Raw genomic sequence first — 27,679 nt, 5'->3', positions numbered from 1 at the left:
GAATATAATTTCCAGGGTGAAATCCTTCCCCTCACCTTTTCTTCTCCTCCTTCTCCCTCTCCTCCCCCACCCCCCAACCACATCCTCTGGCTCTAAAATGTATATACCCATCTGATAGTTCAAAAAAAGCACTTTTCAGAGTAGGAGGTTTTGAGGGAAAAACTCTAATGTTTTGCTTTCTTTTATTTCCTCTTATGGGATTAGTTCTGCAGGCCGTAGACAGTAAAAACTTAGAAAAATAATAATTTCACCCACTTTCACTCCCTTTTGTCTGTTTCAAACGTCAATGTGGTTCTTCTTAAAACATTTATTTGAGAGAATGGAATTGTCTAGTAGTTGAGTTCTCAGAGCTCATATTGGGAGATGACACTCGTGGCCTGGAGATTAAAACCTTCACGTGTTCTCTACTATTTATATGATTATTTAATGAAAGTTTTTCAATCATTCTTTAAGTGCTGGCATTAAATGTGAGTGCTAGGGAACTCTTGCTCCACCGCCCCAAACCCGCCCCAAAAGAGGACCTTCTGCGGTGAGCGAGTCTCCTTCCCTTGCTTGAAGTGGGCTGAACAAAGCAGCGTGACGCAAAAGTGGGCGGTGTCCTCGATGCCAGGGAGCGCTTCTGCCTCCTTGTGAATGATCCTATTATATTAGCTGCGCTAGTTCGCGGCAGCGGCGGCCGGGACGGCGGCCGCAGCAGGAGCTCTGCCTCTGCCCTCCCCAGACCTGCCTCCTTGGAGGCGCCTGGGGCTAAGCACACATCTCAACCCCACGGAAGCCTCGTCTGTCTTTTCAGGCTCTTCATGCTACCCAACTAAAAGGAGAAAATGGGCACGGGGGATTTTATCTGCATTTCCATGACCGGAGGGGCGCCCTGGGGGTTCAGATTGCAAGGTGGCAAGGAGCAGAAGCAGCCCTTACAAGTTGCTAAGGTAGGACCTCCGAAGAGATGTTATCACCGCTCTGTGCTGGGAGGGAATGAAGGCAACTTGTTGATGGTTTTTTCAAGTGCTGATTCAGAAGGTTATGTATTGGTCTGATTTTGGCGCTGATGCTAACTTTTCCCAGGATGCGGGTTTGTTCGTGTTTCGAAAAAACTTTCGAGTAACATGTAGCATATATACAATTAACCAGTAATTGAAAGAAAAAAAAAAAACCCACAAGAGTGCCATATTTATCAGCTGAAGAAAAGTCTAGTTAATCAGCTTCTCTGACAACCGGCAAGACACTTGGGAAGTTTCTTCTAGGCAATATAGAATATGCAGTTGCGTTATTGTTTCATGTTACTTTACTTGGTTCTGGCAGAAGAGAAATGCTCAGCTCAGCATAACCAATTAGCTTGGCTTTGGGGGACTCTTACAAAGCGTTGGTAGTGACATTTACAATACAGCATTTCTTAAAAGGCCGATTTGGGGCAATAATTTTAAATATATGATGAAATGTCATAAAATCTATTTGAAAGAATATTCTCTTAAGGGTTTTACAAATAAATGCAAAAATCTACCATCATGTGTACTCACCTAGTTAAGCGCTCAAAATAAAATTCAAAGCCATTAGAAATATATTGCAAGTAACTTATAGGAAACTTTGAAATGCATGTAAAAATGATTTTAAATGTTTTAGATGTTTTTGTTTCCATCATATTGATTGTTTCTTGCTACCAGTTTGCTGGAAGGGATCCGATATAGTTTACATTGGGATTCAGATAAAATAAACTTTAAAATGCATGAAATTAATGCAGACTTTTACCTGATTTGGATACCAAATTGTAGTATTGTATGAAAAACATGTTTGATTAATTTCCTCTTTATAATTATATTAAAAATGGATCTAGAACTTTATGAAATATGTGGACTACTGGCCTTTGTAGTTATTCTTTCTCTTGGCTTTGGCTTTTTTTTTTTGCTTTTTTTTTTTTTATGTTCACTCTGAGGAAAGGAGCTTCTTTGAAATTTTCTGCTCCCAGGCTTCCATCGAAAAATCCTTTTGTAATGTGATGGTGGAATCCTGCCACCTAGTGAAAATTTCAAACATCAAGAATGAAGCATAAGACAGAGGGTGAAAAGCAGAATTTTTAGAACTGGGAAGTTTCTCAGAGACTTCCAGTTCAACCTGCGGAGTTTAGATAAGAGCCCAGAGAGTTTAAGTAACTTTCCTCTGCTTTAGACTAGCAGTGATCGAAGAATCCGGAAAGGAGGTTTCGTTGTGTTGCTTTAGGAGTCCATGGCAGGAAGCATCAGACAAAACAGTAATGACAAATTTGGAGTATGCAGAATTCATGACACTGAACTGGAGTTGTTCTGAGTCTAGAATAGCAGTTGGCTGGCTCCAGTTACTGAGATTTGGGTTCTAATTCCAGCTCTGATCTAACTTGTAGCGGGCCTGTGACAAATCTCTCACCCTTCCTGACTCATCTGTTGTGAGGTGTTGGGGGTTGGGGGGAGAAAGAGGCAAAAATTTTGAGTGCTGTACAAAAAGAGAGAAGTAAAGAGGAAATTGTACTCTACCATCAGTGAGGTTCTAATATTGCTCTAGTTTTACTGTCCTAATAGTATGCAACTTTAGAATCACTTGCCTCCCAGTTAAAATGTAGGGACAAAGGTGGCTAGATGCTGTTATTCCAGTAGTTCTTCTGTGGCCAGACCTTAAGAATGGGTTGGGTATTGGGCTTCTCCTGAGTCTGCGATGTGCTTGTTTCAAAGTGGACCTATTGTCCCTCTCTCTCTGCCCCTCCCCTGCTCACACTCTGTCTTTCTCAAAAATAAATAAACATTAAAAAAATTATTAAAAAGGGAGGTTACCTGAGTGGCTCAGGCGCTTAAGTGTCTGACTTCAGCTCATGTCATGATCCCATGGTTCCTCTGTTAGAGCCCCGCATCGGGCTCTGTGCTGACACCTCAGAGCCTAGAGCCTGCTTCGGATTCTGTGTCTCCCTCTCTCTTTCTGTCCCTCTACTGCTCACACTCTGTCTCATTCCCTCTCAAAAATAAATAAGCATTAAAAAAATTCAAAGTGGAACTATTGTGTGGTGATTTTTTTTTTTAAGAACTGATTTTGTTTTTGAAGAATTGCTAGTGAACAGTGCTTTGGGAGCATTTCTCTGCCGATGATGTCTCTATTGACAGGATTCAGAGAGGATATTACATGTCTGAGTGTAAAAAAATTCGATCCTTCTCTTCCCCCCAAGTCAACTTTCCTAAAATACCCTGGCAATATATTTGTGGTTTTAAAAAGACCATTATTAAAGCATTTGAATGTTTGCTTTAGTTTTCTAGTTTGTGATAGTATAGTTAATTGTTGATTTAAAAGTATTATGAAGTCGTCTGGATGCTTGCCTTAATTCTTGTGTGTGTGTGTGTGTGTGTGTGTGTGTGTGTGTATGTGAGAGAGAGAGATGGAGAGAGAGAGATACACTACAGACTACAGTCTACTTTTCCCCATATGTAAAAAGTGACTAGAAAGCCTTCAAAAGAAGAAAAATTTCTAAGTTACTATGGCAATGCCTACTTTTGTTGGTCTATTTTTTCCACTTAACTCAAACTCACATTTAATTTCTTATGCTAGCATTATTTGTTCTAGAAAACTCTTGGAGCAAAGTGCTTGTCACTTTGTATGTTATCAAGTCTATGACCTCACTGGGATTACTGTTTTTCATTTAAAACATCAAGTCCACTCAGTTCCAGGAATGGTCCCTGGGCTCAAGGTGAAATGAATATGGCATGGACTTCCTCCTCTCCCGAGTTACCTACAAGAAGGAGGATGGAGAGGAATGGGGTAGAAAGGCTGGGTAGGGATGGCTGCTAACATACACAATGCTCACAGTTTTGAAGAACATGCAAAGGATGAATTTGGAATTGAAGAAAATATACATTAACAAAGAAAAGGAAATTCCAGACAGTGCTTGAATCATGCTCCCTTAAAATGGGGACACTACAAAGCAGTTCTATAGATAACAAATTTTTGGCTTGTTTTAAAATATCTAGTGTTCAGATTTTTTATAATTCTGTATAAAATGAAAATCTAACAAGCTGAAATAATGAAAAAAAAGCTAATCTAATGTTATTAACAATGAGTAGAAGTTAAGTAGATTATAATTCCCTATAAATGATAAATTTATAAATATATATATAAATATATAAATTATAAATATCCTTCTAGTGATAGTCACTTTTGAGAGATGTTCAAACATTTTTAGTATTTGACTGGCTGACTGAACTGTAGGCAAACTCCAACTTTTAAAGATCACTAACAGAAATATTAATAATCAAATTTTTATAACATTGAAGCTCAAAGCCATAAAATTTGGATTTGTTTCAAGAATAAATTGAACTTTGGGGGCTCCTGGGTGGCTCAGTTAGTTGAGTGTCTGACTCTTGATTTTGGCTCAGGTCATGATCTGGTTTGTGAGATCAAGTCCCTTGTCAAGCTCTGCACTGATAGCACGGAGCCTGCTTGGGATTCTTTCTCTCCCATTCTCTCTGCTCCTTCCCCACTCATGCTCTCTCTCTCTTTCTCTCTCAAAATAAATAAATAAACATAAAAAAAGAATAAATTGAATTTTTACAAGGCCCAAATAATCAGTAACAGTTATCTGGTTTTTAAATGTTTATATATCTTTTAACTTATGTTCTAAATAGATGTTATAGAAAACAAATATCTCTAATACAGAATCATAGGACAATATTCTGTAAGGTATACTTTGAGAATATCATTCATAGAAGTAAATTTATTGAGACCTATTTATAACATAAAACTCCATTGTATGTGTGCAAACATTCTTAGAAAAACTACGTTAGCACTTTTACTTGACAAAACTCTTTTTTGGAATATGTACTTACGTGGCTATGTCTCTGGGTATGCTCTTGACAATTTGGGAAATCTTCGTATAAAGAAGTGGGGAGAAATTTTTGTTTTACAAACAAATCTTATGAGCAATTCAGAAATAACTCACATTTTAAATATAATAAAGAAAGAAATGTGCACACTGTATCCTTTATATGTTAGAATGTTTAGCACTTTAAGCTTTCTTTAAAACGTATAGACACTATGGTACTTATAATTCTCTTATTGAATTTCAATTCAAAGTTTCAAGTAGCTTTTATTAAAATTGAGATGACAGATTACAGTCATCTATTTTATGGGCAGAAGTGGATTTAATGATTCTGTATGTCCTCTCTGTAAAACTTTAAATAAAGATGTGGTATTTAGGTAAGGCACAATCAAGTAACATCATCTTACCCATTAGTACCATCAGTGAGGTCTCTAAAATGTTTCAAATAAAATAATTCCAGAAGCATAGCTACTTCTAAAGGGAAAAAGAAATATTTTAATGTGTTTGAATATGTGTATTTGAGGATAAATGCTCTTTACTACATATGGAAAGCTGGTAACATCTTTATCACTTCATTTTGTTAAGTTTTTGAGAGCTTTCTAGAAATTCTAATAGCAGGTATGTTTACAGTAGTCAATGCATGCTAGGTAAATCTATTAAGCATATGTTATTTAAATCTTTGTTTTGGAATTGTGGGTTTTAAGACAGAACACTGTTGAAAGACAATGAGCTAAAATAATGACTATGCATGAACTTTACCATTATCAGGACACGGCATATATGTAACCAACATTTATCAAGCTCTTTTCAGGGAAATGTTCTTTGTAATATTTTCTTTGCAGGTATTTTCAAATGACCCCCAAAACCCAAGAAATAGTATGAAAAATATCTTCATTTTAGAGATGAAGGATTTCAGGCACAGAAAGGCTATGTTACTTGCCAAAGGTGAAGCTGTAAAAAATGGTGGGATTTGATTGCAAATCTGACTTCTCCTGAACTGATAGAAACAGGTACCTGAGAGAATGAAAGTAGGCTAAGATGGTGCCCCAAAGGAAGTTTATAGAAAAACAAAAAACAGTGTGGTCTTCAAATCCGATTTAATTGGCCAAGGGAGCCCCAGGTATCAAGATTTATAAACACGCTAAAGACAATTCTAATGTGTGGTCAAGATTCAGAACCGCTGCTGTAGAAAGTTGAGGCCAGATATGTCAGTCACCACAGAGCTTACTGAAGGGTGGCATGAGACATTCTTCCGGCACTTTCCCACTGCCCCTTTCCCAGCTGATACAAGAGAAGGACCAGAGAGACTCAAGAATTGTCTGGGTCTTTAGCATGGTGATTAAGTCATCATTAGTAGTGGGAAGATTTTCCCTTTCTGAAGCCAAGATCTATGAATTGCAGGGAGACAAGGAAGTGCTGGGAAGCTTAAAAATGATCATTGTAAAGACTGGAGGTGCCTGCAAGAGGGGAACCTGGCAAGCTATTCCCTAGCAGGACATCTTCTTTGTCAATAGAATTGCAGGCTTTCCTAGTGCTATGTGAACGGTGGGATAAGAAGTAGGGAGTGGTGGGTGGGGAGAATAAAACTGGATAAAGATATAAGAAGAAGGAGAGAAAAAGAAAGACAGAGATAGAGACAGAGAGGGAGAATGAGAGAGAACAAATAGGAGCTTAACTGTTTGGTAAGGCAAGGATTCTTGCATTTCCCAGGTGTGAAAGACTGTCACAGAAGTGATGGGATTTGAACTGCCATGCCAGTACCCTACCCAGATGGGCCAAGCTCTTAGCTAGGGATTGGCAGGTGCAAGCTGGCATCCTGAGGGACTGTTAGAGGGCTTGGAAGGGAGCCTAGCAGGAGCCCTATTTCCCAAGTTAGGGAACTGTGGCAAAGCTCTCCATGGCTCTTTGAAGAAACTACACAAGTGCCCTAGCATCTGGACGCTGGCCACAGAGTGGACAGAGATGGCCACTCAATATTAACCAGAGAGAAGTGCAACAACCAGGGAGAAATGCCACCTCATTCAGTTATGAATAAATATATCTACCATCCCCCCCTTTCTGCAATCTTCCTGCCTTCAACTTGGGAGGAGTTCTAGAGAGGCAGAAAAAGAACAGCCAACACCCTTCTGCCCACACCAAGCCCTGGAGCCACAAACCGGCCATGGTGCTTAAGGAGAGAGCCTAGAGACAGACATTAGATTGAAGCTGTAATTCAGCTAGACTGTTTTAATAACCAAAAGCCAACAGAAATGCATGGGATTTCTGACCAAAGTATTATTAAGGGAGGGATTTGGTTTTATCATAGTTGAAAGCAGTTACTGGAAGACATGAAAGTTTCCTGTTTATAACTGAATGGGTTGACACTCCTCAAAGACATCAGTTCCGTAGGTTCATATTATCAATTACATGCATTTCATGTATGTTAGCTTGAAAATTTACCATCTTCATCACCCATAGAAGGAAGGTGCCTACTTTCAGTTAGTCTAAAAAAGTGTTTCTCGAACATTACTGTCGGAGTCCAGAATTCTCAATTTAAAAGTAAGTACTCTGGGGTGCCTGTGTAACTAGTGGGTTGAGTGTCCAACTCTTGGTTTTGGTTCAGGTCGTGAACCCAGAGTCGTGGGATTGAGCCCTGCGTTGGGCTCTGTGCTGAGCATGGAGCCTGCTTAGTAAGATTCTCCCTCTCTCTCTCTCTCTCAACCCCCTGCCCTACCCCCCAAAATTGAAAGTAAATACTCTGAACTTTTATTGGATATTAATCAAGGTGATTGTTGTTCTTAATGAAAGTTTTTGCAAGTCCAAAAGTCAGTATGTAATGTCATTGTGACATACATATTATACCTATCTAAATAATATTTGTATGTTTCTCATGACAATGGTTTTAAAATATGAGCTTCCAAAATAATTTAAACTACTTCTATCAGTTAAAAAGTGTTCAAGAGTAGAAGCTAATTTATACATTTAGCTAAAAATACTTCACACATGTATATCTTACAATCGTCCAAGTGCGTTAACATGTGTTATCTCATTTGATGCCACGTGAATAGACAAAGTTTTATTATCCTCAGTTTTTGGATGAAAAAACTGATTCTGAAAAAATAAATTATTTGCAAAAAGATTATATAAAGCAGTTCAAAGTCAAATGTAATTCTTTCCCTATGGCAGGGGCATCATGCCTCTCTCTGTATCACTTTGGATAAAGCGAATGGGCTATCATTTAGTAATGCTGAAAACTGCCATAACTTTGACTTGGAGTTTTTTTTTTAATTTTTTTAATGTTTACTTATTATTGAGAGACAGAGAGAGACAGACCGTGAGCAGGGGAGGAGCAGAGAGAGAGGGAGACACAGAATCTGAAGCAGGCCCCAGGCTCCAAGCTGTCAACACAGAGCCCGACTTGGGGCTCGAACCCACGAACTGCGAGATCATGACCTGAGCTGAAATCGGACGCTTAAACGATTGAACCACTCAGGCGCCCCTGATTTGGAGTTTGTATGAAATAGTATGTCACCATCTAAGACTTAACTCTTAAAAACATTTATAACAATTTTTCTTTTAATAGGCTCAGGGAGAAGGATTATGGGAAGTGTATCTCCAAGATCATGTGCATTGAGAGACAAGACTGGAAAGCAAACCAGTTTAATTATAAATAAACCTAAAAAATACATGGATTCCAAAAATTTTATTGTATCTATTCTAACAGATTAATGATGAATGCCATGAGATTTTTGTAAAAGGAAATGGGGGGATGCCTGGGTGGTTCTGTTAGTTGGTTAAGAGTTGGACTCTTGATTTTGGCTCAGGTCATGATCTCAAGGTTTGTGAGTTCAAGCTCTGCACTGGCAGAGCTTGTTTGGGATTTTCTTTCTCTCCTTCTCTTTGCCCCTCCCCTGCTTGCGCGCTCTCTCTCTCTCTCTCTCTCTCTCTCTCTGTCTCTTAAAATGAATAAACTTAAAAAAAAAAGAAAGAAAAGGAAATGGCGAACTCCCGCATTAGCCTCATTAAAGAATCCTTAAGAAGGGCTCCTGGGTGGTTTGGTCGGTTAAGCGTCTGATTTAGGCTCAGGGCATGATCTCGAGGTTCATGAGTTCGAGCCCCACGTCGGGCTCTGTGTTGGCAGTGCAGAGCCTGGAGCCTGCCTCGGATTCTGTGTCTTCCTCTCTCTCTGCCTGTGCCCTACTCGTTCTCTGGCTCTCTCTCAAAAATAAATAAAGATTTAAAAAAAAAAAAAAGAAAAGAGTCCTTAAGAATAAATAGCTTCATGAAGTTAAAAGCCTTATATGAGAAACAAAGTATATTTGATGTTTGTTGTATATTTCATTGTTTGACCACCTCAATGAGAACATATTTATAGTATTGAATTACCTTAGGCATTTTATTTTTTTAATTATTTACCATTCTTTGTCATTATGAAAAAGTATAGTTGGCTAGGTTCTCAACAAATTGTCTTCAGTGTCTTGTGAAATCCATGGATATGTAGCAGATCTTTGGTGATAGTGGGTATAGTTTGGTGTTATGACAGTCTGGATGTAGTTTTCCTTAACTGGGTTTTATTTTTTTTTTAATTTTTTAATTTAATTTTGAAAAAGAGAGCCAGAGTGCCAGACACAGAATTTGAAGCAGGTTACAGGCTCTGAGCTGTCAGCACAGAGCCAGACGTGGGGCTCGAACTCACAAACTGTAAGATCGTGACCTGAGCAGAAGTTGGACACTTAACCAACTGAGCCACCCAGGCTCCCTGAACTTAACTGGCTTTTAAATCCAGTGTGTTTCAGATAAATATACTAAAAAATATCGTAGGTTTGCCATTTGAAACATTGCGTGAAAGATCCTGTGAGTTAATTATGTAACAAATAGTTTTCCTAACCTTGGTCTTGGATGTTTAGAATCTGCTCATCCATGACTAGCTTTTCCACTTTTATTTGAAAGTAGTGTGGGTACTGGATTGATAAAACAATGGGGTGGGTGAGTTTTCCTGAAAATAAATATAGGTTTATATTCTGTCTAATTCTGTCTAGGCAACATTTCTTCTTTTACTGCTCTTCTTTCATTCCTTTAAATTTTTTTTAAAAATTTTATTTATTTTGATATAGAGAGCTTCAGTATGAGCAGGAGAGGCAGGGAGAGAGACAGGGAGACAGAATCCCAAGCAGTCTCCAAACTGCAGAGGCCGACATGGGGCTCAATCTACTGAACTGTGAGATCATGATCTGAGCTGAAATCAAGGGTCAGATGCTTAACCGACTGAGCCACCCAGGCATCCCTCTCATTCCCTTTATCAAAATTTACCTGGCTTGAATTTCACCATTTTAGGATACAGATTATTTTTTCCCTAAGAAATTTATAACAACAGTCAATGTGTATCATTTTCCCCAAACATCTTACTACCTTTAACAATATTTTCTGGAGATAATTTTTATTTAAGAAACTCATTCATATATAATGTCTACTGGATGACAGTCACTTCTTTAATCACGTTTTAAACATGATGAGATAATTCTATGAGGTTATCCCTGTTTGAGATCCCCATTACAGAAGCACGAGGTTAAGTGACTTCCCCAGATCACGTATGTAGTTAGGGTAAACCTGGGATCCACACCTGGAGACTTTGACTCCAGGATTTGTATTCCACACACACAACTTTTGTGGGTATAGTGTAGTTTACTTTAATCATTTTCACAAAGGGGTATAAACACAATGGATTTAGGCGGTACTGTCCTCCATGGCTCTTATTCTGTTTCCTGCTTTGTGTGTCTATGCTTACTACTTCAGCCCAGGCCCTTATTCTTTGTCCTCTAGCTAACTATAAGCCTTTTAACTGTCTCCCTGCTCTAGGTTTCACATTCCTCAGATTTGTGCTACAGAGAGCTGCCAGAGAGATTTTTCTAAATCACCTGTTATATCACTGCTTGAATTACTTCAAAGTCTCCCCATCATAGTCATCAAAAGAACCATAACATTTAAAAAAATCTTATTATGTACAGACAAGTAAGCACTTTATGACTTCTACCATTCACAATAGCGTTACTGTCTCCCCTTCCCACCCCCCCAGCCCCCCCCCCCCACACACAGATGAGGAAGCTGAGACTTAGAGAAGTTAACTAAGTAATTTAAGATCACATAGCTGGTAAATGGCAGATCCAGGACCGAGGCCAGTTGGATGCTCCCTGCACTATGGCTTGTTCACTGGCTCATGGCTCCACTGTAGCACCCATAACCCTCCATGATCTGGTCCCTACCATACTGTCCAGCCCCATCACCTGGAACTCCCCTAAATGTGCACTTAGCTATTTGAAAATATGACAGTTCTGTCAGAATGCTCTGCCTTTCTTGCTACCAAGATTCATCCCTGCTGTGTCCTTGGCTGGAGGGCTTGTCCACCCCTTCCTCTGGCAACCACCCTAATACCTTGGAGACATTTTACTCATTCTGGACAACTCTGTTCAGAGTCAGTTCTCTAAGAGATTTGACTCAATTTCCTGGTTGTAAGTAAGCACTTGCTCTGCTGTGTTGCCTTTGTGACACATACCTTTCACCTCATGCTTCCATACCCTTCGCTGCCTGTGGCTGTAATTTTTGCTCACATGTCTGTTTCTTCCATTAGACCAGAGGTGTTCAAAATGTTTTGATTGTGCCTCTTTAAGTAAAAGAATTTTCAGCATATCCCATTTATATATCACGTACATATAAATGATGTGTATATATATATATGGAATGTATAAATGAGATGTTATTGACATACATATGTAATGCTGTGCTAATATTTTAGGTATAGTTTCCAATATATCAAAAAAATTTAAAGAACAAAATAAAGATGAAATCAGCAATATTTTAAAAACTGATTTTATTTTACTTTGACAACACAAAAAATCTTACTCTTACAGAATGAGAAGCAGAATGTTGTTGTTGTTGTTGTTGTTGTTTTGTTTGGTGAGAACAATGTGATTGACAGACTCTATGATTCTGAAAATTGTAGTGTGACCCCATGCGGTGTAATTCAGAGGTCTAGTAAAATTTTAGTTTATTTCAACACTTGAATCTAAAGACTGTCATGACTGAAAAAGATAACCTTTTAACATAGGTAGATCCATATTAAAGAAATTAAACACTAACTGAAAATTAGTTTTCATTCCCAACTGATAATGCATATGTTTTTGTTGTAATATGATGAGTAGATCTCCATCTTCCCTACTAACCATGACTTGTTCTCACAAACTAATGAGAATAGGCTACATTTTAATATTTTAGTGTTACAATCTCACTGATATTTTTTATTTGAAAGATTGAAAGCCTGTTAGAAATTCTTTTTTTTTCCTAGTTAAGTGTGCAGATATGAAATTTTAAAGAGTAACAAACACACTTAAATAATTTTCAACTAGAAAAATCACATAGTGATAGAAACTTTATAACAGTTGTTCAAAATCTTCTCCTCTCTGTTTCTTCTATTTCTTTTTTTTGGAAAGTTGCTTTCAAAGCAATTAATTGTAAGCCGGACATACTGTATTTATTATTCTAAAATACAGGCCAGGTAACCGACAACTAAGAGCCACTTATTATTCCAGAAAAGATCAACAAATTTGGAGTATTCATTTATATGATGAATAAAACTCTGGGACATCTTTAGCTTCTACAACTCTTACAAAAATTTGCAAGGTTACCACTTGAACCTCAGTGATACAAATTTCTATGACACAAAACTTTCCTAGTCACTCCCTGTATCACTGCAACATGTTTTAAGGATTCCAGTATATTTTACATGTGAGTTTTTATAAAATTAATCATATTGATGACATCTGTAGCACTTTTGCACTCTGTCTTCAGTTTATTTTGCTGTACAAGCTTGCCTTCAAATTATGCACTGAATGAATTTTATGGGCGGCACCTCCATAACCTTACTCTAGAATCTTTTCTTTATTAAAGACTGTTAAAACTGCTACTTTCTCAGTGGTTTTATGTACATTTTTTTCCATAAGACATTGATTCTTTAAAAATTAAATAATTCATTAATTTCTGAAAGCTTCTCTCCATTTTCTTCCTTGTTGGTTCTCCAAAAGAATAGTTCTTCATCTGTGAAAGTATTGAAATAGAATCCAGAAAATACCATAGGCTGGGAAACACCAGAAACATGTTCTTTTATTTAACTTAACAATAAACCTTCAACATGTAGTTTGTTCTAATATTATTTGTACCAATTTCTTGGGGTTTTTTTTTTGCATCTTCAACAATATTTGCTAACAATACATCTCAGTTTGTTGCCAGTTGTACTGTTTAGCCATTTTTAATTGCGTCCATGAAGAACTTTCTAAATATTATCATTTGATTTAAATTCTGTAAAGCTTTAAATTGAATATTGTCTGACTTCAACCATTGTTGAAAAAATAAGTCTAGAATGTTTTTATGTTATGGATGCTTAGTTATTAAATATCTTCTTAGTTGACTACTTGACACTAACACTGGCTGCCATAATTGAGGACAGTGAGGTAAAGCTCCTCTCCAACAACAGTGAATATAAATCCATATTCCAAATAGTCTTCTTGGTAATTTGGCATATTTTACCTACCTGTCATATGAATAGGCAGTGATGGTTTTTAATCTCACAATATGGCTGATGAAGAGTAGGATTATAAAGAAGGGTTAACTCTTCAATACTCTTGTTCTCTCATGCTTGAAATAGAAGTGTTATCTTTGTTAATAGCTTCCTTTCAAGAATATTTTAAAAATTTTCTCATTTTGTGAGTGTGGAAACTGGATAGTAACACGGGGATTCACTTAATCAAGCACTGTAAAACATGATATATTATACTATGCTAGAGAAAATGAACATGTGAGGAAGCACATTTCCTTGCTGCTGTGTTGGGAGGTCCTCAGTTCAGTGAGGTCACCTCAGGTACTGTATGAAATTCATAACTGCTTGGACCAGACTAGACCAGGGTACCTATTTCAGCCTTTACAATAAGGTAAATTAAACATTAGTTAGCACTCATTTCCTTCTCATTTCTTAGATGAAAATAAATGTCCACAGGCATTCCAGTTGGCTTGGCAGATATGTGGGGGAAGCCTTCCAGGTGCAGTACCCTACAAGTACAAAAGGACCCTGGGACAGAAACATGCTTGGCAAGATCAAGGAATCCCAAAATGCCAATGTAGCTGGCACATATTTCCATGAGAAATTGCTATAAGAAGTCCAGTGATAAAAATGAAAAACTCTCTCTCCCGGGAACCCTGACCATGTGGTTATTTTCCCATGGTGAAATGATTAACATAGTATCCTACTAGAACAACTTGGAACTGTCCTCTTCCTGTTTCCTCCTCATCCATTTCAGCTTTTCATAATGCAGCAGCCTACTGACCAGTGTCTGGAACACTTTATTTAAATGAATAATTGCCATTGCCTCTTATGTAGAAGTTTGGTTAAAAATTATATTAAAGTAATCTTTCTCTGCCTCTGAAATTGATTCTCCCAGTGTGAGGAGAAGAATTTAAGGAGTGTCAAGGAGAATTTGATACATAGATCCTGTTTATTTTGACCTTGATGTCAGGGTAAAGAAAAGTTTTATTATATTTTCTAATGTGTCTTAATTTCCTTTCTTCTTCAAAAAAGAGGTCATTTTATTTAGATATTGTTTGAGAACTGACCCATTGAAAGGACGAAAGCATTTGTTTTCATTTGTTTTTATTTTTTTAATTTTATTCTTAAAAAATTTTTCTTTTAATGTTTATTTTTGAGAGAGAGAGAGAGACAGAGAGAGAGAGAGAAAGGGGGGTAGGGGCAGAGAGAGACACACACACACACAGAGAATCCGAAGCAAGCTCCAGACTCAGAGCTGTCAACACAGAGCCCAAAGTGGGTCTAGAATCCAGGAACCATGAGGTCATGACTTGAGCCTAAGTCTGAGACTTAACTGACCGAGCCACCCAGGCGTCCCTATTTTTTAATTTTTTTTAAATGTTTATTTTTATTTTTGAGATAGAACGTGAGCGGGGGTGGGGCGGAAAAAGAGGGAGACAGAGGATCCAGGGCAGGCTCTGCACGCTGACAGCAGTGAGCCTGATGTGACACTCGAACTCAGGAACTGCAAGATCATGACCTGAGCCGAAGTCCAAGGGACAGAAGCATTTTAATACTGGCTACCATTTCTATGTATCTTTAAGCACATTTTTTTCTGAGACTTAGTTTCTTCATCTGTAAAATGGGGTGCTATGTAATGGAATTGCTGTTTTTGTAGATAAAAAGTGTCACCAATTTGACAGGATGAATTTGAGATCCAAAGAACTGGTTAATAATATCTTTTTTTTTTAATATTCATTTCTGAGAGAGAGAGAGAGAGGGTACATGAGTGCCTGCATGTGAACAGGGGAGGGAGGTAGAGGATCCAAAGCGGGCTCTGCACTGACAGGAGAGAGCTCAACACAGGGCTCAAACTCACAAACCATGAGATCATGACCTGAGCCAAAGTCAGACACCCAACGGACTGAGCCACCCAGGCACCCCAATAATGTATCTTACCATGCTTTGTAAGTATTGTGTATTCAGATATCACCTGGCACATAGTAATCATGCAGTAAAGGAGTCTGTTATCATCATCATTATTCTAATTAGAGGAAGAAGTAACTGTCTTCCATACAAGTTTATTTTTTCTTCATAAATTAATAAAGCACTCAACCAATTCTTTGTACTCCCAGTATACAAATGGAAGAGCACAAAAGGCACATAGAATGATATGTGATGTTTCTTTCACTGAGTGCCAATTTTCTTTTTTGATAAAATGCAACATTTCACAAAATGTTTGCAGTATCAGTTACTAACCAAGATTTATTTGTTCTGCAGTTTAACCAGTTTAAGGCAATGGGTCCTGAAGTTGTACATTTTATAAGGCCAAATAAAATTAAATGATTGTCTCACTTAAAAATAGTACAGATTTTTTAAAAGGAAAATACCCGACAATATAAAGAATTGCATGAAGTTATGCTGAGCTCTAGACTCTGACTGGTTCAATCATACTAGACTCTGTGCCTTGGTTTCCTTCTTTGTAAAATGGGGATAGTGTTAGGACCTATCTCTAAGGATTATTTTCAGTGATAGAAAAGTAAATATAAATTATTTCACAGAGAGGGAACATTCAATGGTTTTAAAAAATTACAAGTATCACCTTTGTGGTTTTTAAATTTTTATTTAAACAACTTTTGTGAAGTTGAAGGAATAGCTGCTGTCTTCCATGCAATGCCTTTTGAGATCTGGATCTCAATGTCATTGGAAGGGCCCCTGCAGTCCTTGGGATCCCTCCCTGTGAGATGGCATTTAATGGTTTCAGAATGTGGCCTTATACTGACTGAGTAAGCCATGCCCCTTTCCTTGGAAACAGCATATGGAAATCATCACAAAGAAAAGGAATCATTTCAAGTGCTTTGAAAATATAAAAGAAAATAAATTGTCCCTGGTAAGTAAATATAGGACACTGATCTCTGAATAGTTAGGAAAATTCTGTGCCAAGGCCTTTGGCAAAGGCTAATGAGCATTTCATTCCCTCCCCCACTCACCCCCGCACTCTTGTCTTCTAAATTAGAAGAAGTTATTACTATATAAGGCTGTTTTTTCTAAGTAAATGATAATACATTAAGCTCTTGGTGTTTTTAGCTTTCCAAACAGTGGTGAGTTATTTTCATCAGTCAAGCTCAAGCTGAAATGAAAAACAAAATTTGTGAAAGGCTCAGGCCTTGGGAATCAGATACTACCTTAGAAGTCCCCTTTATTTGTATTTCTTTTGTGAAAAATATAACATTTCCCATCAGATGGTGCTTAGCATGACTGATATTAGATTGAATTGTGTAAATATTATATTACATTTATTGGCTGCTGCAGGGAGTCCAAAAGCAGTGATCCATTTTTGGGTCTCCAATCTTCTGGCTGCCTGCCCGCCAGATGGAAAAATGTGGATCAGAACGATTTCATCCTGAGGCAGAGCTGCTGCGATCTGGAAAGGAAGCACTTCACCGGATGCTTCCTCTGTGCCTAGATGACCCTGTGGCTTCATGTTGAGTGAGTTACCAAGGTTCCTTCAGGGCTGAGAGTAGACACAAATTCAATTAAAGATCTCATTATGATGTTTATTCCTTCCTGTTCTTTATCACCTTCACGACCCTGACTCTGTGCTCCTCTTTCTTATTTGAGAAGGAAAATTCCTTCTTCTCAGTCCTAACTGCGCCCATTATCTTAATTCCTATTTTTCAGTCTAGTTCTTTTTATGCTTCTCATTTCTCACGTAGCTTCCTAAGCAAATTAAAACATCAAATCTGATGTTGCTTTATCTGCAGAATACACAGGATATACTGTGTGTGTGTGTGTGTGTGAGAGAGAGAGAGAGACAGAGACAGAGAGAGACAGAGAGAGACAGAGAGAGAGAGAGATTGAGAATAAACAGGAAGTTATGCATAAGTCATGGAAAGGTAACAACATACTGGATTTTTTGATTCAGGCATAAGATGAAGTAGTATGGAGAATTATTTTGTCTTCGTAAGCATTTTCCAGGAGTGTGCTTGCAATAGTCATAGAAACTCTTTTTTAAGTTTTTTAAGACCCTTTACCTCCTTTCACTGTTTCTGGTCTGAGCAGCTTTCTTCCTCCTGTGAGGCTGTTCTCATTTTCTCCCAACACAACATGCTTATTCTTTCCCCAGTCCTCTGTAACTTTGCCCATGATCTTTTCTGAAGTAGGATGTTCTATTTATTTCTCCCAGGGACATGGTAGGTATGTAATAAAGACTATTACTTTTTAATTGATCAGTTAATACTGACTCCTGTTTTTAATTTACCAAGTGATAAAATTACATTCAGGCAAAAATAAATACATGTTATTTGAGGAAGTTTATAAACTTCATCAGAATCTTTAAGGATGAAAACAGGAGTTGAAGTTCACAGTCTGCATCAAAGGCAAGTGGGAGCCTGAAGACACTTATGCTTCAGGATTGAAGAAAAGGGTAGAGAGCAGGGAGAAGGGTACAGGGATGGCAGGGACAGGGGTCTGTAGCACAGCATGAAACAAGGACCTCCTTGCTTTAGGTTTTCACAATACTACTAAACTGGAACTCTTAGGTCCCGGTGTCCTGGAGCCAAGGTGGCAGAGGGTGACGTCAGGGCATGATAAACCTTCCTATTTTGCCCTCAAACAAGCAAATATTACTGTTCTGATGGAGACATTTTCATTAGTATTTCTAGTTAAAATATTTTCATTTTTCCACATTTATATTGGCACCTTACTCTTTGAAAGCAAGACCATAGTCATTGGCATCTTCTAAAATAGCGCTCTTCAAGGTAGATGATATACAGATATGTTACATAGATGTGTAACTAGGTACTTAAGTCAGGCTTATATAATCATTGAAAGGTTGTTGTGTAAATAAGTGAATGACTGGATGCACATTTGTTATTCTTTAGTGTGAGAATGGCAACCACTGAAGAGCCTGGTTTTGCTGAAGCTTTGTCTGATGCTTTTTTAAATGAGCAATTTATTTAAAGGGTAATTAGAGTAATAATATATATATTTTATATGTGTGTGTTCATATTTTTATTTGATATTATGTAGTAACAAGATACCAGTCCAAAGGGTGCAGTGAAAAGACTGAACTGAACAGGAAATCAGGAGGCCTGAATTCTAGGCATGGGTCTAACTTGACTTTACTCTGTGACCTTTAAGTATGATGTCACGAAAACTATCTGGCTCTCAATTTCTCTATTTATAAAATGAAACATTTAGAATAGATGATTTTAAGGTTCATTTCAGCTAGAATCTATTTTAAATCAAGAAGATAATAGGTGAAAGAAACTGCGCATGAATGGTCATATTTTTTCCGTTAATTTGAAAAATAAAGCAGTATTGTTTTTGGAAAGGGCAGTTCTTTTTTTAATGTTTATTTATTATTTTTTTTGAGAGAGAGAGAGAGAGAGAGAAAGAGAGACAAAGCCGGGGAGGGGCAAAGAGAGAGGGAGAAAGAAGAAATCCCAAGCAGGCTCTGCACTGTCAGTGCAGAGCCTGATGTGGGGCTCGAACTCATGAACTTGGAATTTATGACCTGAGCTGAAACCAAGAGTTGGATGCTCAACCAACTGAACCACCCAGGGACCCAGAAAGGGCAATTCTTTATACAGCATTTTATGGGAATTTGATTTGCCTTTCTCCAAATTATAATTTACCAGACATTTTGTAAAAAACAAAACAAAACAAAAAAAAAAAAACAAGATAAAACAAACACTTTCAAAATTATATCAATTTAATGTGTTCTTTCACTAGATTTTTTTTATGCTTAAAATTGTATTTCAGTGAATTACCAATGAACTCTGCATTTCTTATGCTTATTTTGGGGAAATATTTGATTCTTTCTTTTTCTTTATATTTTTCTAAATAATGAGAGTTCCTTAGCATATGCTAATATAACCAATATATTTTTAAAAATATCATTAAGAATTTGTTGATTTAAACACAATTGATGTTTTTAGAAATGTAACTTCTTTACTCAGACTGTGGATCTGACATGATTTATAACTTTAAGTTTTGTTCTCTTTACCTTACTAGAAACCGCAAAGAGATGGTGGATGTGAACCATCTCAAGTAAAACCACTCATTCTGACCTAGCTCTTAACTTCTATGAAGTATTTTAATTAGATGGGGAAGAGGGAATGTATTTGATATTCCTCATCTATTCCTTAAACCTCTCTCATTTGGGGGGCGCCTGGGTGGCTCAGTTGGTTGAGCGTCCGACTTCAGCTCAGGTCACCATCTCGTGGTTCACGAGTTCGAGCCCCGTGTCAGGCTCTGGGCTGACAGCTCAGAGCCTGGAGCCTGCTTCGGATTCTGTGTCTCCCTCTATCTCTGCCCCTCCCCCGCTCATGCTCTCTCTCTCTCTCTCTCTCTCTCTCTCTCTCTCTGTCAAAAATAAATAAAACATTAAAAAAAAATTTAAACCTCTCTCATTTGGGAAAAATGTGTCAGAAAGAAAAAGGAGAAAGTTTTTAGCATAGTTGGACTTGATTAGTTTAGTTCCCCACCTCAAAGTGCAGGATTTTGAATCAAATCATGTCTCCATCCTACAAGTGGATTGCTCATGGTTTATGTTTTTTATATAAAAGGAAAATAGCTAGAATTCAAGCCGGCTTTTATTTTTGGATTATAAAAGATGACACATTGTTATTGTAAAAGAAAAAGGATTCAAACATTTACAGAAAAGCATAAAAATAAAGTAAAAATATTACAAACCCCAAATGACACATTATTAACATTTCAGTGAACAATTTTTTAGACCCCTCTCCCAGTTCATGAACTACTACCTTAAATCACACTTACATTCAATTCTATGTGAAATGAATGGTACTAAATGTACTTCCTTATTAAACAATACAAGATGAATACCATGCTGTGTCAATGAATATTGGTTTATATCATAATTTTGAAAAACTTTGAAAACATTTGTCTTTTTGAGAGACAAAGAGAGACAGAGCACAAGTGGAGGAGGGGCAGAAAGAGAGGAGACACAGAATCCAAAGCAGGCTCCAGGCTCTGAGCTGTCAGCACAGAGCCCGATGCGGGGCTCGAACTCACAGACCGCAAGATCATGACCTCAGCCAAAGTGGGACACTTAACTGATTGAGCCACTCAGGCACCCCCTACATCATAATTTTTAATGGCTACATTATATGGACTCACCCTAGTTTATGTAATGCATTCCCTATTGAACATGGAGGTAATGTCTAACTTTTCGCTGTTAAAATTAGTGCTTATATCTATAAAATATATTTGTGCGCTCTTCTGATCATTCATATGAAATGGATCCCTAAACTTAGAATTGTAAGTCTGAAGGTATGCTATATTTTAGTTTTAGTGAAAATGAAGACTACCTGAATAAATTTGAGGGCAACTATTATACATAAAGAGAAATTTTCTTATTATGCATATGCTACTCATTATTATACTGGGTATAATTATATACTGGGTATATAATTATATACTGGGTATAATTATTATACTGAGTGTAATGTTTTTTAGCTGATAAAATAAGTAAACATAAAGGTCAAATAATCTATGTAACATATTTTCATTTTCATATCTAATCTTTTAAAAATACTGGTACTGATTTGAAACTTAAAACATGTCTTGAAAGAAAAATTTTTGATAGAAAAAAATATCCCACTTGTTTCAGTTATATTAAATTTCTGGATAGTTTCAGGATAAAGGATAAAAATTTTCAAAAAAGATGATGAGGGTCTTAAAAGTAATGGACACAAGGTATTAATGCCTATATTTATGATATCTCAATAAGGCTATTTAAAAGACCAAAAAAAGAAAAGAAAGAAAGAGGGGGTGAGAAACCAGAGAATTTATTGGAATTATACCAGTAACCACCACCCTTATCCACCATTCTCATTGAAGGGCACTCAGTAATGCAGTATTCTTCCAGGCAAAGCCCAAGGTATCTTTTCTCTAAAGACATTAAAAAAAAAATGTGTGAGGGGGTGCCTGGGTGGCTCAGTCGGTTGAACGTCCAACTTCGGCTCAGGTCATGATCTCATAGTCCGTGAGTTCGAGCCTGCGTCGGGCTCTGAGCTGACGGCTCAGAGCCTGGAGCCTGCTTCGGATTCTGTGTCTCCCTCTCTCTCTGCCACTCCCCTGCTCATGCTCTGTCTCTCTCTGTCTCAAAAATAAATAAAAACATTAAAAAAAAATGTGTGAGGAACATGAAGGCATTTCGTGTGGATAATAGTGCCCCAGAATGAAGACTTTCTCATTCAGGCACAGAAGAAATGGCTTGTGGTCTGAAGCCTGACACTGTGCTGTTCCTCAAACACACAAAGCTTCTAGTTAAAAATTGTACAAATGGGAGGCTACCCAAGGATTACCAAGCATGTGAAGAGAGTCAGCAAGATGGAAGGGAAAGACCTAAATATGTAAATGGTAAACATGACCCTAGAGGAAACAGACAATTTTGGGAATAGAAACATTAAGAAAAAAAAAAGAAAGAAAGAAAATGCCTAGTGTAGTCAACAAGATTCAATAAGATTTATAACCATAAAAGAAAAAGGATGATTTACATTGATCAATTAACTACAAATAACATGAAAGAATAGAAAATATGGAAAGCAAAGTTGAGATAATCTTCCAGAATGCAGATAAAAAGACAAAAAAGTATACAAAAACTATCCAGAAGATGCAATAAAAATATGGAAAGCGAAGTTGAGATAATCTTCCAGAATGCAGATAAAAAGACAAAAAAGTATACAAAAAACCATCCAGAAGATGCAATACCTAATAGAAGCCCCAAAAGAAGAGAACAGAAAATGGATGGGAGGAAATGATCAAGAACTGGAAAAGACTTTCTTAGGCTTCCAGAAGGACAAAAATAAATTCATCTATGACGAACGAGAATGAAAAAGAAATAATATTTCTCATGATTAACCTTGGATATTAGAAAACTAAAAACAAAAAACAAAAAAAGTAAACCGGAATATATTTCGAAAGAATGTATGGAGATAAAGTAGTTATACATTAAAAAAAAAAAGTGTTAATGCCTAGGGTATTAGGGTTTGCAGCTTTCCATGGAGTTATCAAGAGAGGATAATCAGATAAATCAGATTTCAAAAATCCTATTCTAAAGGAACACCTGGGTGGCTCAGTCCACTGAGCATCTGACTCTGGATGTCAGCTCAGGTCATGACCCCGGCAGGGGTTGTGGGTTCGAGCCTTGCATTGAGCTCTGTGCTGGACGTGGAGTCTGCTTGAGATTCCCCCTCTCTCCCTCTCCCCTGTTCGTCCTCTGTCTCTAATTAAACAACATATTGCAAAACCTCTATTTAATTTGTTTAATTTTTAATATAGTTTATGTATTTTTGTGTTAATATAGTTTAAAGGTCTTTTTTTGTTCTTAGAAAAGGAAAATTTATTTTGTAAAAGATCAGGCCTGTGTAATATAAAGCATGGAGGAATGACCCCCCTCTAGTCCACTGTTCAGTTCTCTGGCACAACAGAGAACTAGGCACAACAGCAGCCTAGCCTGGAACCTGTGTCTCCAGGAATGACTTTGCACTGAGATATGAGTGCACGGCTTATATGTACTCTCAAAAGTACTAGCGATTGTAAATTCACTCTGAGGGAAACATAATTTATATGAAAGACAAATCTCCTTTCATGGAAACATGGAAAGGATGGGAACTTATATACATGTGGACCATCTAGTCCATTTACATGGCCGTTAGTTAGTTAGTTAGTTAGTTTATTTATTTATGTTGACACTTGGTTTATTTCTGTGGCGGTAGCGGAGCTGGTCCTGAGGTAGCCCAAGCTAAAAACATATCCGTGCGGGGCTTGACCTGCAGGCCTGTAGGAGTGGACATGTTTGGGTGTGTGGGAGAGGAGCAGAGCCTGTCGGAAATGGAGATGCCTGTTTCCTGGTCTTGCCCAGGGACAACATCTGGCAGTTGCAGGAAGAGATTAGGTGGCAGCAATAGGAACTATTTTCTGTGAAACTCGGGGCCTTAGCTCTACCGGAGTCCAGGTGACAGTGTGTGACACAGCACTGTGGAGGGGGGTGTTCCCGCCATTCCTTCTCATGGGCAGTGAGGCTAGGGCAGAAGGAGGGGTGACAAGGGCGGAAGACACTGCAGTGTAACCCCTTGAGGGCTTTGCAGCTGTACAGCTTTGTACACGGGAGACACAACTCTTCTGACAGAGAGGCAGCTTTGTCTTGGGGGCCTCTGCAAAGAGTGGTGGATAGGGGCGTCCAGGGATGGATGGGGGGCTACGCCTATCCGCGGGAAGGTGGGAGCTCAAGCATGTGAATTAACTCTACCTGAGCATGGAGGAGGTTGCAAACTTCCAGTTATTGGCGTCCCCGGGGGCATTGTGATTATACTTATATCTGCCTGGGTCCATATCTCTGACTCCTCCCACAAGTTGGTATCCACATACCGAAAGCTATCTGTAAACTAAAATAACTCCAAATGAAATGAGACAGCAATTGCACGATGGCATTTACTGATCACTCACAGCGAGTTCTGGGTCTCACCCATGTGTTGAAAACAGATGAACTGAAGATGATGCCCCACCCCGGTTTTTTTTCCATTTTCAGAGTCTGTGTTCTGCAGTGACCCCCAAATCATTAATCTAGCTAAAGTACTGAAGGTTCACCAGTTCTGTGTTGCTGCCTTTAGATTCTGTCTTTGCAGCAACGCAGGTTGCCGTTTCTCACTCTTGATTTAGCTGTAAAGGTTGCTCCGGGTGCAGGGAGAAACCCTGACATTGTAACTGCAAAGGCTTCCTTTGAACCCATTCCTCCTTTGGATAGGATGGCATTATGAAAAAGGATGTCAGTGTAGAATGCAGACGATATCACTCAACCTTTCCTTTTCTGTGTTGCCTTCTGTCCCTTAATTTGCTTTTGACCTTGCCTACACTCATATCTAAAAGAGGAGCCTTGCACTGGGGATTTCCAGTTTCACAGCATTCAAAATCAATCTTCATGAGCACAAATGCTTAGAAATGACTTTAATTTGGTGTATGTGCATGTGTTTATGGGAAATATGGTGTTTTTAAGACTTGCCAGTCTCAGTTAATTGATAAGAAGGGGAAACTTGTGCATGGATGTCCAAAAAAAGAGAAGAGTGCTTTTAGGGATTAAGTGACTTTAGAGGACTTCAACTGACTACCTGTAAACATTTCATAAAAGGAGTTACATTGTTTAAAAGCTTAGTGTGTGGGTGGATGGGTTGTAGGGGTGGGGGGACCCCTATAGGATAGTTTAAGATAAATTAAAGAGCACAGCACCAGAACAAATCTTTCTTTCTTGTTCTATGCAGCCATTTCCCCCCTAATAATCTTTTAAAGTCAGCCCAGTCATTTTAGTGAATCCTTCCAAACAAAATCTGAGTACTTTATTTTCTAAAACTGTCAATACCTCATATTGTCAGTGTGTCTGCATTTGGTATTTGATCATATCCTGTTAATTTATTTGATTTTTCACAAGTGTGTAGTTTCTTCCCCCAAAATGCTAAGTCACTTAAAAGACAGGGAGTATATTTTACGTTTCTTTTTTCTCATGGTTTCTTACACGTAGAAGACCCTCAATAAACACCCAAGAAATCTATTCTGGATTTTTCTATTCATCATCTGTCTCTTAGTTCTTTCATCACTGGGTACCACCGTTACTGTCATATGGATAGAGATAAGAAAATATTATCATTTAGGAAAGTCTGATGGAAACATAGGTGGAATTTTGAAGCAAATTTCTTTGAATTATTGAGATTGCTATCATTTTATGCTATCCTTGGTTCCAATATCATGGATAATTGGAAATTGCATGTGTTATACCTCCATGAACTTTCTTGGGTATCCATTAATATGGATCAGTCACATAGACTTCTCTGCTTCTCTCTTATAAACTCCAGATGTATGTCTGAGATTAATTCAATCTTTGTTTTTCCCCCTTCAGCATTTGTTTTTCTATTGAATCTAGTCACCTTTCAAGCAGCTGGAGTGGAAATATCAATATGTTCTTTTGCCTAATCCTTTGTTCTTTCTTTCATTGTTTTATTTTCTTCGTGCATGCATAAAAGTTTCTTGGCATGCTCCTAAAATAACATTAAAAACTCTACACTCTGTCTCTATAGTTTGCAGGATATGTCTGTGTCAAGAGTCAAAGGAATACTTTTTGCGTGAGAGGGCATAATGAAGGTCTTGCCATTTCACCATTGTGGGAAGAGTTAAGAAATACTAACGTTTAGAGGCTCTGTAGATCATTAATTCTAGGAGTTGAGATGAGACATGTACTGAAAATCATTTTATTTACAAGTCTCATTTTTAGCCAGAGATCTTTTTTCTCCCTTTATAATAGATGTGTATACAATAAGAACACAGGCTTATTTCATAAAGAGAAATTTCCCTTGAGGCACAGGCATGAATTAACAGGTTACACCAATTGCCAGGATTAAGTCTACATGTGAAATAAGATTGATTGCAGAATGCAACAACTGAAAAATAAGGAAAGTATTAATGGGATTATAAAAATTTAGAGTTGAAAGAGACCTCTCATTTGATGCAACTGGTCTGTATATAGAGGACTTCTTTTTACAACATCCCTGGTAGATAAACAACCAGCCTTTTAAAAAATAGTTCTGGTAGGGGCGCCTGGGTGGCTCAGTTGGTTAAGCGTCCAACTTCAGCTCAGGTCATGATCTCACAGTCTGTGAGTTTGAGCCCCCCATCGGGCTCTGTGCTGGCAGCCCAGAGCCTGGATCCTGCTTCAGATTCTGTGTCTCCCTCTGTCTCTGCCCCTCCCCTGCTCATGCTCTGTCTCTCTCTGTCTCAAAACTAAATAAAAAACATTAAAAAAAAAATAGTTCTGGTAATGGGACCCAATGAAATCTAAATAATTTATTGTTGGTCACCATTACTCAAAGAAAAATTTTCTTTGTATTCAGATGAACTCTTTTTCCTTATAATTCTTGCTCATTGGTTCAAAGTCGCCATCAGTGAAATATAGAATAAATGTAATCCTTTCCTATGACAGCTGTTCAGATAAAGACTTCTAGGAATGTCAATTGTTCTTTCCCTATAACTCCTTGTAATGGAACACATATACCTCAAAGCTTTAGCTGTACCGGGGATTTATTTAGTTGGCTAAGCTCACTAATTAACACTGAGATTCAGCAGTTATAAAATAGTCCCAGGCATCATTAATAAAGAAAGTGTTGAGCTAAGTGCATGGTTATCGTTTATGTTTATAGTTTCAACTTCATACTAAGAATTTTTTTCATGTGATTTTCCAAATTGTGTCCACTATCATTAGGGTTGCTATTTAAGGGTAAAATCAACCTACTTCCCAGATTTATGGATTCCATGTAATTTTTAGCTTCTGCTTCTGCTATTCATTTTAATCCGACAAGCATATTCACCATTTGCTTTATGAAAAGTACTATTTCAATACGTTTTTCCAATACCATGAAGCATTTCTCCATATCTCAGCAGACACTGAGTATCCTACAAATTTGACTCAGTTTTGAACTGTCTACCTGGAATAGCATCAGACCCTACGGGCTGAGGGCTCCGTCCTACGAGACTGCCACCTCTTCAGGCAATCACAAGTCCAGATTGTTTTCTATGCTTTTGACCAAATGGCTACAAATTAGAGGCTCTCAAGCCCCCCTCCTTGGTTTGGGTTAATTTGCAGAGGGCTCACAGAACTCAGAAACATTTACTTACACTTATCAATTTATTATAAAAGACATTATAAAGGGTACAGATGAACAGTCAGATGAAGAGGTACACAGCGTGAGGTCAGCAAGGGTCCTGAGTGCAGAAGCTTCTCTGTAGCCATGGAACTGGGGTATACCACCCTCCCGGCAAGTGGATGGATCACCAACCTGGAAGTTCATCAAATCTTATTGTGCATGAGTTTTTATAGAGCTTAATCTGCAGTGCTCCCCTTTTCCTTCCCAGGGGTCGGTGGGTGGGGTTGAAATTTCCAATCCTCAAATCACTTGGTCTTTTCTGGTGACCACCCCATCCTGAGGCTATCTAGGTATCCCACCCTAAGTCACTTCATTAAATAAACTCAGGTGTGCTCACAAAGGCTCCTTGTGAGTAACTAAAAACATTCCTATCACTCAGGAAATTCCAAGTGTTTAGGAGCTTCATGCCAGGTGTCAAGGACAAAGACTAACTATATTTCTGATTATACCACAACTATGCTAGATTTGAGGTGAATAAGACATTGTCCTTGGTTTTTAGAAACTTAAACATCCATGGAAGAGGCAGATTTATAATTATTATACAAGATACCTAGGCTTTAAGGATAAATATGTATAATATAAAAT

At 37.9% G+C, this 27,679-nt stretch overlaps 1 protein-coding gene across 1 annotated transcript in view; it reads left to right on the top strand.

The window, feature by feature from the left end:
- The first annotated feature begins 656 nt into the window (after nt 1-656).
- The window catches only part of SYNPO2 (synaptopodin 2), a 171,046-nt gene continuing 144,023 nt past the window's right edge, over nt 657-27,679 (top strand). Inside the window, exon 1 of the mRNA XM_015077479.3 lies at nt 657-929. Coding sequence (XP_014932965.2) covers nt 825-929 — 105 coding nt within the window. The 5' untranslated portion in view covers nt 657-824. The remainder of the gene's footprint in view (nt 930-27,679) is intronic.

This window comes from Acinonyx jubatus, chromosome B1 (assembly GCF_027475565.1).
Source record: "Acinonyx jubatus isolate Ajub_Pintada_27869175 chromosome B1, VMU_Ajub_asm_v1.0, whole genome shotgun sequence".
In the NCBI taxonomy this organism is placed as follows: domain Eukaryota; kingdom Metazoa; phylum Chordata; class Mammalia; order Carnivora; family Felidae; genus Acinonyx; species Acinonyx jubatus.
This window is presented reverse-complemented; position numbering and strand designations above follow the sequence as displayed.